Genomic DNA, 12252 nt, shown 5'->3' with positions numbered 1-12252 from the left:
CTCACAAGGTTAGTTCTACCCTGTTCTGTAGAGTTGCTACAAGTCAGCATCGACTCAATGGCAGTGCGTTTGTTTGTTGGCAATGTTAGGTGCCATCGAGTTGGTTCTGACTCATACCAACCCTGTGCACAACAGAACAAAATGCCATCCGGTTCTGCGCCAGCCTCACAATTGTTCCTATTCCTGAGCCCATCGTTGTAACCAATATGTCAATCCATCTTGTTGAGCGTCTTCCTTTCTTTTATTGCCCTTCCACTTTACCGAGCACGATGTCCTTCTCGGGGGACTGGTCTCTGCTGACAATATGTCCAAAGCATGTAAGATGAATCTTGCCCTCCTTGTCTCTAAGTCTAAGGAGTACTCTGGCCATTCTTCTTCCAAGTCCTTTTAGCAGTCTATGGTACTTTCCTCTTCTCTATTCTTGATTGTGGATTTTATTAGGTAGGTTAACAAGTTACAAAAAAGTGGAGAAATACTAAGGACAGAGTTGTTCAGTTAGGACAGGTTCTTCTCTCCCATGTCCATAGGCCTCTCTCTGGAAATTAATCTGGTGGCCTGTCCTGTCCTGCTAGGGTAACAGCGCTCTTTTACAGATGCTAATAAATACCCCCAAAGCATGCCACTCTGAAATAAGCCTCAATTCTTCTCCAGCAGCACAATTCAAAAGCAGATCGATTCTTCTTTGGTCTTTATTCAGTATCCAACTTTCACATGCACATGATGCAATGGACTGTGGCAGGCCCACGTTAGTCCTCAAAGTAACATCCTTGCTTTTCAACACCCTAAAAGAGGTCTTGTGCAGCACATTTACCCAATGCAACTCGTTTTTTGATCGCTTGACTGCTGCTGATTGCTGCTTCCATGAGCATTGATTGTAGATCGAAGCAAGACAACATCCTTGAGAACTTCAACCTTTTCTCCAACCATACATCTCGATGCTACCTATTGTTCCAGTTGTGAGGATTGGGGTCTTTTTTACATTGAGTCGGAATCCATACTGAAAGCGGCAGTTTTTGATCTTCATCAGCAAGTGCTTCAAGTGCTCCTCTCTTTCAGCAAGCAAGGTGGGTTTCTTGTGACAGTTAAATAAGCTGTCTGGCTTTTGCCATTCTAGAACCCTTTATGTCTTTTGGGGAGATTGTTTGTTATTATATGTATATTAAAGTCAATGTGATTTCTGTCATATGAATTAATTTTGCCCTAAAAAGCCTTTTATTATTGTTTCAATACAGTAAAGATCCATTTTTACATATATTCCCCTGGCTCCTGATGGTACTTATTTACACAAGTCTTGAACTTCCTTTGCTATATAGAGTATTTCCTCCTAGTGCAAGTTTTTTAGTTCGTGTTGGGCTGCTAATTGCAAGGTCCGTAGTTCAAAACCATCAGCAGCTCCTCTGAAGAAAGACAGAGCTTTCTACTCCAGTAAAGAGTTATAGTCTCAGAAACTCACAAGGAAAGCTATCTGTCCTATGAGTTGAGTCGCTATGGGTTGGCACGACTGGATAGCAGTTGAGTTTTTTGAATTGTTAGAACAGTCCTGGTGGCAGAATGAGTTACCTGCTGGGCTGCTAACTGCAAGGTCAATAGTTCAAAACCACCAGTCACTCCACAGAGGAAAGATGAGGCTTTCTACTCCCATAAACACAGTATTAAGAATGGACGGGAACAGTTCCATCCTGCCCTATAGGGTTGCCATAAGTCAGAATTAACTCCATGGTAGTGAAACTGTTGAATCCTTTAAAGTTGTCAGAGTCCAGGATGTGCCTTAAATCGACAATTACCCTAATCCTATCAAGTTCTTTTTTTGCAAGACATGCAATTCTATCAGAGAGTCCTCCCAGTTCACAGCCTTTGCAGTTAGAAGTTATGATACTCAAGTCAGAGACAAACGGTTTTATTAGTCACAGACAAAACACAACCAAGAGCTCGGGTAGGTTTGTGTTGTCTCTCTCTGCCCATCACATCCCACGGTAGCTACGCTACCCCCATGATAGATGTTGGTACATGCAAGGAATTGCTCGGCAGGGCAGGTACCGCACCTGTGGATTCACCACTTCTACAGGAAGTGTAAACAAGCCTGCTCTTTGTCTGGGGAGAGACTTTTACCTTATTCCTCAGATGATTTGCTAATCTTTTATTGGTAGTTGAAATTCCATAAAAGCATAAGTAAGGGAGAGTGGATGGAAGCAAAGAAAGTGGAGAAATAACTACAAAGTGGTGTTAAGTTAGCCACTGCTTTCCAAGCAGATTCAACTCTTTGCTCAGTCACAGGACACATTTCCAGAACAGGCTGCATAGAAATACTGTGCCATCTGAGGAGGGTCTTGTTATGTGTGGGTTTCCTTCCTTTTGCGTGTTATTGGTCAGTTCTCCCACGTGCTGTTAACTCCCCACCCTGGTGGTCATTTGAGCTATCAGATGCCACTCCTTGTGACACAGTGTTTCATTCAAGTCTAGGAGTATTGGGAAGAGTAAAAGCTTCAGTGGGTCTAGTAAGATCACGGAGCTCAGTATACAAGTTAGTGCACTTCCCACCAGAGCAGGACCGTAAGCCATGCCAGTGAATATGAGACTTGGAAGGCTAACGTGCACCGTGGCATTTTCACTTGCCTCATATGCAAGCAAAAGCAACCACAGAAGAAACTGCCTGTCCAACACTGAGAGGCCTACGGCCTGGCAGACAAGTGGGAGCTGAGCAAAGCTGAGGGAGTGCATCAATTACACCCACCGCAATACCATGGCCAAACAGAATCTTACATGCACTGTGACCAGCTATTAGTACCACTGTTTCCATGGTCATAAACAGTGTCAACATGTGTGACTTGAAGTTTTCAGAAAACTTAGTAAGTTGGGTTTTACTGGAAGAGGGGGCCTGGAATGGCAGTGGGTTTTTTGGTTGTTGTTTTGTTTTAGTGGAAGAAAGGGCTTGTCTTTGCAACTATTTAGCTATACCCGCAACAAGTGAAGGGTACTGTGATAAAGAATTTTTGAGTAGGGGCTGGTTCAGTTGTGTCAAAGTGATGGAAAATTTACCTCACACTCAAGGGCAAGTATAAATCGTCTGAGTCATCCCTAGGACAGCTATTTGTACCCAGTGGCCTGTCTGGGCCTGTAATGAGTTTACCCTATTTCAAAGTAAAAGGCATAGTATTCCATGTTAGTAAATCATATTTACTCAGAATGTGAAATACACAACTTACAACATAAACTTTGTTCTTCTAGAACTGAAGCTTTTCTTTATTTACATTCCTTGGTCACAGAATTATTATGAGATGGGAATTAATAACAGGCTGCTAAAATTAAGGTGACATAAAAAGGGGCATTGAACATTACTAAATCCAATGAGCTTTCTAGTAGAGATATGAAAATTCAGAGAGTAAAAACAACTTATTTTGCCCAAACTCAATGAAGGCTCATGAAATCTTAATCGAGCTGTGACAGAGAATAATTCCTTAAATATAACTGTTCTACACAATGGGGCATGTAGCTAAGCATTAGACTACTGTGGTGAAGCTAAATCGTTTAATTTACCTGTAAGCTAAATCGTTTAATCTTCTACCTGTAATCTTTGTAACTCCCATGCAGTGAATGGGTGGTGCAGGGATAGTAACTGTTTAACGTGGCTCTTCTAGCCAAAGGCTCTTACTCTCACCAAACCATCTTTCTCTGCTTGGGTCTGGTAAAAAGGCCGGGGAAGATACTGATAGGATTCACCTGTGAGTAATTGCAAACAGGATTTCCCTGTGTATAAAATGAGCCTTCTGAGAAGCAGGAGGAAGGATCTTACCACCAGCAAGAGCAAGGAGTGGAGGGCTTCTTTCTCTGAACCAGAGATTGCTGAGCAGTGAACCTCCTGATCCATCAAGCAGCAGTAGCAGAACCAGGAGCCAAACTATGGTAGGAAGTGATGAACCTCCCAAAGCAGAGAGAGTAAAGATGAATGCTTTTGTGTGGGATAGTTTGTGGAGTGGAGCGCCTCTGGGCCCTTAACCGAGGAAGTTAAACTTGCTGACCCACGAGGTGGAGCTGAGTATTTTGGGCAGAGGTTTACTAGAGCAGGATGCCTCAGGGCACTTAATTCAGGGAGCTGGGTTTGCTGACCAACAGAGGTTCCTAGTTGAGTGGTATGTCCTTTGGGAATGTTAGACGGCAGAATTTGTAATATGTCCTGATAAATAACTCAACCCTGAGTATGTTTCACTGGCATTACAACTTGTTAAATTTCGTAATTATGACTTTTGTGAGTTCTGTGTGGCCATTGCAATGCATATTAGAACATGGAGATACATTATAGAACATTAAGTCAGTACAGATGGGAGCATGTAAATCCAGTATAGAGGACTCTATCTAACTCAGTTATTAGTTTTATCATTCTACTGAGTTTAAGAGTGAACCATACCAGAAATAGGTACAGGAATCCCATGAACATCAAGAGGGATGAGCTATTAGTGCAATAGATGTGAGAAGTGGTGGAAGCAGAAGAGGCATCAGAGTCTGCAGCACTGAGATCATGAGTCCAAGCAGAGGTGCAGCACCAAGTCCATGAGGCATTGGTGGGTTTCTTAGCCCTCGGAACAAGAACAAGGGACCATGAACCTGAGATGCCAAAGGCCAGGGACATGCCTGCCAGCACGGCTGAGGGGTTGAGGACAAAAACACTGTATCTTTAACATTTTGTAACCTGTTAAGTTCTCCAGTAAGTCTACAGCCTTAATATTGTCTTGAGTTCTGTGGGACTCTTCCAACAAAGCACTAATCTAGCAGACGGGCAGATGAAAGGGGTCAGAACAGGGGTCAGAACAGGGTAAAGAAGGGTGGAGAGTGGAGGCATGTCTGACTTCTGCCTCATGGCACTCAGTTCAGAGGTGGCCCCCATCCCATCTCTTAACTACTAATCGAAATGCTGGTGGTTCAAATGCACCCAGAGGCACCTTGAGAGGCAGGCCTGGCCACGTGCTTCTGGAAGGTCACAGGCATGAACATCCCATGGAGTTCTGTTTGGCGCACATGGGGCTGCCATGAGTTGGAACTGACCTGCCAGCAACTAACAACAACATAATGAAAACAATGCCCTTTAGTCTCATCCTCCTTTGTCAACTTTCCCAGAAAAATATTTAGCTCTGGATTTCTGCACTAAATTAAAATTTTCCTTAGTACAGTTCAATACAACCATTCATGAAAATAACAATATATCGCAGCTTAATCCTATTATCATTAATAAGTGAGAACTTATAGGCTAAGGTATATACTACTATACCCATATTTTCATATATACCTGTGTTTTACATAGGCATATATTTACATTAGTTTGAACATTATTATGACAGGAAGATATACATAAAAAGTTAATTTTTTTTACTTTAAGTCAACAGAAAGTTTTTTAAGGAAAGGATAAGTTTTCTTTAAAATTCTTCTTTTCTAAGTTTTCTTTTAAAATTCAGTTAAAGAAAAAAACCATTCTTCAAAAGTTACTGCCTTTAAAAACTTCATTTAGAATGCTCTAATTCAATGGTACAACTGAAATAATTGACCACCGTTGTAGCAAGTGGGCTACCAGCAGGTGCTCCTCGGGAGAAACACAAGGTTTTCTACTCCTGTCAAGGTATGGTCTTAGAAACCCACAAGGACAGTGTGATCCTGTCCTATAGGGCTGTTATGAGTCAGCATGAGTTTGGTTTGGGGAGGTTTTACGAAAATCTGTGATAGAGATTCTGTCTTTTCAATGACTGCTTTGGAACTATGAAAATTTATTGAAAAGGCCGAGTAGATATAGGTTTCATGATCCAAAGGATATGAATTGTTGTATCTATCAAACTGATACTTCCTGAAATCACTTTATTCCTCAGAATTAACAAAACTGAATATGAAACCTAAACACTAATAGTGGGTGACCCCAAAACATAACATTCTGATAATCACAGAAGATTTATGAATATCTACTCCTACAGATTAATATGCACTAGATCAGAAAGACTGACATGAACATAAAATAGTAAAGCTCAAAGGACCAAAGGCCCATTCTAAAAAATGTAATCCAATAAATGAAGGAAAATAACATATACTAATAATTGAAAAATTCCTACAAACTATTTACTTAGGCTTAGAAAGTAATTTAAACAAAAACAAGACACATTTAAGTCATCCCATGCAAAAGCAAAAGTAATACTTTGTCCGCGTTAAAAGGGCTTTTCAAACAATCTTTTAGTTTTTTAATTAAAAACGAACAAAAAAACTTCACAACAGAAATAAGAAAATACATCATTTTCTTCCAATTGTGAATATAGTGAAAAACCTCATTTCTCCTTTCTCCCCCGTGAGCTCAAAGAAGTCCAGGCAACACTAGCGTGGGGCAGAGCGGCTTGTGGGGTCTGTGCTGGCTTCTTTCTCCGGCTTGCCTTCTTCCTGGGCGGGCTCTAGTCCGTGCCGGCGGGAGTCCTCCTCACTGGAGTCACTGTCCCGTCCACCTTCAACACGGCCAGAGTTCTTGCCACACGAAGACCCTTCACAGGCTTTGTCTGTGGGAACCGCTCCTTTTCGTTGCGGTAAGATGGTGAAAAACGCCTCTTGCCAATCTCTTGTCTCCAGGTATTCCAGAATGATCTCAAACACTGTAATAAAGACACACTCCATACATTGTGTAGCCGAGGTCACCACAATGCTGAATACGATCTTTGAAAAACCTAACACTTTTGTTGCTAGGAGTGCTAATTGGTCTAAAAAACTACTTAGTTTTATCTTTTCTTTCTCCTATGTTCTGAACGTTGGCCCCTCCTCTCTAGTTTCCCCTCAATTTAGTTCCTAAGCATTTGGGGTTTACCACTTCATCCCTAGTGAATTATAATCAAAAGGGAGGACCTTTTCAGCTTCTTTCCAATTACTCTTCGTCCCTTTCACACAGGTGATGTCAGAAAACCAGGAAAAGTACAGACTTAATCTAACCCCCCCCCCCACACACACACACACCATTAAAGAATCACTAACTCTGCGAAGCTTCTTGCTAGTTTTGGTGGGTTTTTTTTAAAAAACATGGGTGGTAAAGAATATTAAAACTGTCTCATAGGTATTTTCACCTTAATACTCTGTTCAAGGTTTACTTTGAATTACTTTGTGGAAAAGTAATTTCCACTATATATCAAGTTTTGTAAGAAGTTCATTCCCTGGATCAATAATAGTCTCATTTCTATAACTCCTTAGGGCCTGCCACAGAGAAAGTATTCATCATATGGCAGCTCAATAAATAGTTGTGTACTGACTAACATAGCTCTCAAATTTAAAAAAAAGCTAACTGCATAGACTTAGGTGCACTATGTCTATTAGTAATATAGCAGAAAAATGGCTATTTATTCAGATGATGAAACAGACTAAATGCCATTAACAAGCATTCAGTAATATGGAAAATATGATAAATGGAAAGTTACAGAATTATAAAACTGTGCAATAGACTTATAATCCAATTAATAAATAATAATATATCTACATAAAAGAACTGGAAGAAAATACACCAAAAAGTTAACATCAAGTATCTCAAAATAATCATTTTTCCTTATACCCTTCTATTTTAAAATTTTTCTCCTAGAATAAGCATGTATTATTCCTGTAATTTGAACAATATATACACACACTTAAATGTATATTTTAACAATATTGTCTACAGAACTATTTCCATTGTCTAAAACGTAACTGGAATGACCTTTTGCAGAGGTATATTATATTTTCATTTTATTCCTTTATCACTTACCATGATTAACTGCCAAAACTTTTCGACTATTCATCTTCACAAAATTTCCAAGAGGGAGCTGTGCATGTTCAATTCCATAATCTGATGCTTGTTTATATGTCAGTCCCTAAAATGAACACACTGTGACTTGAACAATACTTATTGTAAATTGAGGTCAATGATAGTATAAACAACACTGGAAAGAACTTAAGTTCAAAAAAATCTTCTCTAAAGAGTTGTGAGTGTGGGCGTGTTTAATTGCTTTTTGGAACACTCTCTGGAGAATGAGTATAGTCAGGCATTTGGGGTAGCGATTGTTAACTCCTGATTAGCAGCAGCATCTTCTCTTAATTCAGACAGTATTGAAGCATGTGGCTCTGGGCAGTCTGCCAGGTTTTGAATCCCTGCTTTGTCACATACTATTATAGGCTATATGCTTCATTTCTCTGTGCCTCAAACTTTTCATTTGTAAAATGGTGATAACAGGACCAACCTCACTGGGTTTTAGTGAGCATTAAGCAAGCCGATACCATGTGAAGTACTTTGATTAAAAATACAACTGACAATAAAGTACCTTCAATGAAAATCAGCTATCACTGTTATGTGTTGGGTTGCTAACAGCAGAGTCAGCAGTTTGAACCCAGCAGTTGCTCTGGAGGAGAAAGATGAGGCTTTCTGTTCCCAGAAAGATTTACAGCTTCAGAAACCCAGAGGGGCAGCTCCACTCTGTCCTTCAGGGTTGCTATGCATTGGAACAGACTCAATGGTCGTGAGGTTTTTATCACTGGTATTATGGTGACTACTGAGAAGCTCGGACCTATGAACTCGTAAATACAAGCAAAGGGCAAAAATAAAAGCTGACAAGCACCTTGTGATGATTGTGATCTACTAATCCTCCAATCACGTACGCCTTTGATTCATCTAATTTCTTCAGTACATTGGGTGAATCTGATGTAAGATAAATCAGATCTTCTTTCTTTAAGAGTTCACTATAATGCTCTGGCTTGATGTGGATATCCTTTAAGAAACAAGGGGAAACACATTACTAATTAACAGGATTTTGTGGAAGTTAGCAAAAAGTAAGCAATATCTCCCAAGACAAATATATCGAAAAACATAGGAAATGAAATTTGAAAGAGTGGTTATTTAGAATCTACTACCTATCTAATTCTTACTATCTAACTTCTTAATTATTGAAAAAGCCTCTTAGTTTTACTTCCCATCTCTGGTCTTGCTGTTGCTAGGTGCTGTTGAGTTGGGACTGACTCATAGTGACCCTATGCACAAGAGAACGAAATTATTTCTCTGTACTGCACCAGCCTCACAACCACTGTTGAAGCCGCCGCTATGAAAATACACCTCCTTAATGGTCTCCCTTTTTTGGTTGACCTTTATTTGACCAAGTGCAGTGAATTCTTTAATGTGGCTTTGCTAGTCACTGTAATGCCCACCAACAACTTTCTTCTGAGCCATCTAGGCAAGAGAAGGTGGGGAAGATGCTGATAGCACTCTGTTGTACGTGATTGTTAACAGGATTTATTGTGATTGCCATCCTGCCGGGTATCAAGTGAACCATCTCTGAAGCAGGAAGGAGCGATCTCACTAACAGCAAGAGGTAGGAATGGAGTGTGTCCTCTGGACGCTAAAATCCCTGCATAGCGAACCTCTTCGATCCCGAGACAGATGTGACACCACAGGAGCAATAGAGAAGCAGCAGCAAAACAGGAGGCAAAGTATGAGGCAGAATAATGGACTTCCCAGCCCACAAACGAGTACAGCTGAGTAGTACTTGTGGGCAGGAGGCTGGCTTGTGGGGTGCCTCTGGGAACTTCATTTGGTGGGGTGGGTAAGCTGACCAGGGAGCAGGAACTGAGTACCCTCAGGTAAGGCTTATAATGAAGTGGCATGACCTTTGGGCATTTACTACCAGTCCTAAAAGAATTTTATAACATGCCCTGAATAAACAAGTGAGCACTTCTCTCCAGAATTATAATCAGTTGATGTCCGTAATAAATCCCAATCATCTGAGTTCTATGTGGCAATTTCAATGAATTAAAAAACCCACCTACAAAATGGAATACTGACGGGGGCAGACCACCAACCACGAGGCCCTTTCCCAGGGACTGGTCTCTCCTTAACACGTGTCTGAAATACACAGCCAACATCTCATCTTCCTGCTTTCTGAGGGGCACTCTCACTGTACTTCCTCCAACACAGATTTGTGTTTGCTCTCTGGCTGTTCACAACAATCAGGACTCTTCACCAACAGCCTAAGTCACATGCATTCATTCATCATCAGTCTTTCTTCTTCCTTGTTTAATTTTCACATGCACATGAAGCCGTTGGAAATACCATGGTTTGGGTATATTTTTTCAAAGCGACATCTTCATTCTACAACACTTTAAAGAAGTCTTATACAGCTTATTTCCCCAATGTAGTGCGTCATTAGGTTTCTCGACTGGTCCTTCCATGAGCACTGACCGTGGGTCCAAGTAAGATGAAATCTTTGACAGCTTCAATCTTTTCTCCATTTATTATAATGTTGTCTATTGGTCCAGTTGTGAGGTTTGTGGTTTTCTTTACATTGAATTCCAGCCCATTCTGAAGACCCTTGATCTTCATCAAGTGCTTCAAGTCCTCCTTTTCACCAAGCAAAGTTGTGTCATCTGCATATCAGTTTGTTAATAAGCTTTCTTTCAGTCCTAATGCTGCGTTCTTCATATAATCCAGCTTCTCAGATTATTTGTTCAGCATATAGATTGTAAAGTATGAGGAAAAGAAACACCTCGATGAATACCCTTCCTGACTTTAAATCCACACAGTAGTCCCTTGCTTTGAATGAACAATTGCCTCTTACTCTATGCACAGGTTTTGCATGAGCACAATGAAGTGCTATAGAATTCCTGTATTTCTCACTGTTACCCATAGTTTATTATGATCCACAAAGGAATAGTCAATAAAACATAAACATCTTTCTGGTATAAACATCTTTAGCCTCAGACCTCTCCAATCTCCTTCACACACTGATGGAAGATTTAACTTCTAAAAACACCACTTCTAATGTTTTAATTCTATTTGTAGGATAAAATCCAAATGCCTTTAATTTCCTAAATTTGGCATTAACCTACCATAGCAATTTTATTGCTCATAGCTCTAATCCTTTGAAGAAAACAAATGCATTTTTCTTGTTAGACATTTCTTAACCTTGTCATTTAGCAAATAATACCATCTCCAATTATTTCCTCTTCATCTGCTCATTGAAGGCCCTGTTCAAGTTACGTGAGTCAGAAAAATAAAAGATTTATAGATATAATTTGTGTTGGTTTGCAAGTCAGGACTTTGCAAACCATACTGATGCAGGAGAATCGATGCCTCTGAATGATGGTGCTGGTGGAAGATAAGATAGTACCATGGACTGCCAGAAGAACACACAATGCTGTCTCAGAAGAAGTATAGCCACAGTACTCCTCAAAAGCAAGGATGGCAAGACTTTGCCCTATGTACCTTGGCAATGCGATCAGAAGAGATCAGTTCCTGGAAAAAGATACCATGTTTGGTGAAGTAGAAGGAAAGTGAGAAAGTGGAACACTCGGGACAAGATGGAATGACAATGGCTGCAACACGGACCCAACTATACCAGTTATAAGGATGGCGCAGGACCAGGCAGTCTTTCACTAGGAAACATACGGTTGCTAAGTTGGAACGAAGCTGAAGTCACCCGATAACAATACTGATATAGTAACATGTTCAGATGAAATGTACTCAATGATTTTGTGGGAAACCAAGATTAAAGCACCAGAGTTCTTCTAAAAGATATACCCTATTGATTCATAAAGAGCCACATTTCTCAGAGATACCATATTACACATCTGATCCCTTGACTTAGTAAGGGCCTCTAAGGAGGACCTGCATGATAGAGAGCATTTATACTCGTCTGTGGGACACACTGGTGGTATAAATAATTTTGTTATAAATAAGTGAACAGCCACAGAATTACTAAAAGCACATCTATTCTAATATTACATTATTTCTTTAGAAAATAGGAACAAAGATAAATTTGGTAAATATAATTAGAAACTAGAAATAGCTTTTCAAAGTGTTTCATACTATAGGTTATCAATAAAATGAAAATCGTGAGTATGAGAGAAGTTTGGCATTGTAAAATTGGCACTGAGAGGAAAAAAGTTTGAATAGCACCCAGTTTTCAGGGACCGGTAGCAATGCCAATTTTATTAGTCACCCTTACCAATGACTGAGAACAACAGCACAGGCAAAGGTGAGCCACATGCTATCTAGTTACAATTTTCTAATGACCATGGTAAAAAAGGGAACAGTTGAAATTCACTAATACATTTTACTTAACAAAACACAGAGTAATGAACGTCAACATTTTCCTTGAATGATGAGAGACGTCTTACTTTGGTTGTTCTTGTTTAGTACTGAGTATACTAAGTTACTTTGGTTGTTCTTGTTTAGTACTGAGTATACTAAGTTACTTTGGTTGTTCTTGTTTAGTACTGAGTATACTAAGT

The 12252-nt window shown here is 40.0% G+C and overlaps 1 protein-coding gene across 3 annotated transcripts in view; it reads right to left on the bottom strand.

Moving 5' to 3' along the window:
- Positions 1 to 6195: 6195 nt before the first annotated feature.
- Positions 6196 to 12252, bottom strand: part of TRMT10A (tRNA methyltransferase 10A) — a 19881-nt gene continuing 13824 nt past the window's right edge. For all 3 annotated transcript variants that reach the window (XM_004703438.2, XM_045284187.1, XM_045284186.1), the window contains 3 exons: positions 8589 to 8738; positions 7742 to 7847; positions 6196 to 6611 (listed from right to left, as the gene is read on the bottom strand). In XM_004703438.2, the coding sequence (XP_004703495.1) occupies positions 6343 to 6611; positions 7742 to 7847; positions 8589 to 8738 (525 nt within the window). In that variant the 3' untranslated portion in view covers positions 6196 to 6342. The remainder of the gene's footprint in view (positions 6612 to 7741; positions 7848 to 8588; positions 8739 to 12252) is intronic.

Source organism: Echinops telfairi, unplaced genomic scaffold (assembly GCF_000313985.2).
Source record: "Echinops telfairi isolate 266 unplaced genomic scaffold, ASM31398v2 ScPeMD7_7468;HRSCAF=8506_0, whole genome shotgun sequence".
NCBI lineage: Eukaryota > Metazoa > Chordata > Mammalia > Afrosoricida > Tenrecidae > Echinops > Echinops telfairi.
The sequence above is the reverse complement of the archived record's forward strand: the minus strand, read 5'-3'. Positions and strand labels throughout refer to the sequence as shown.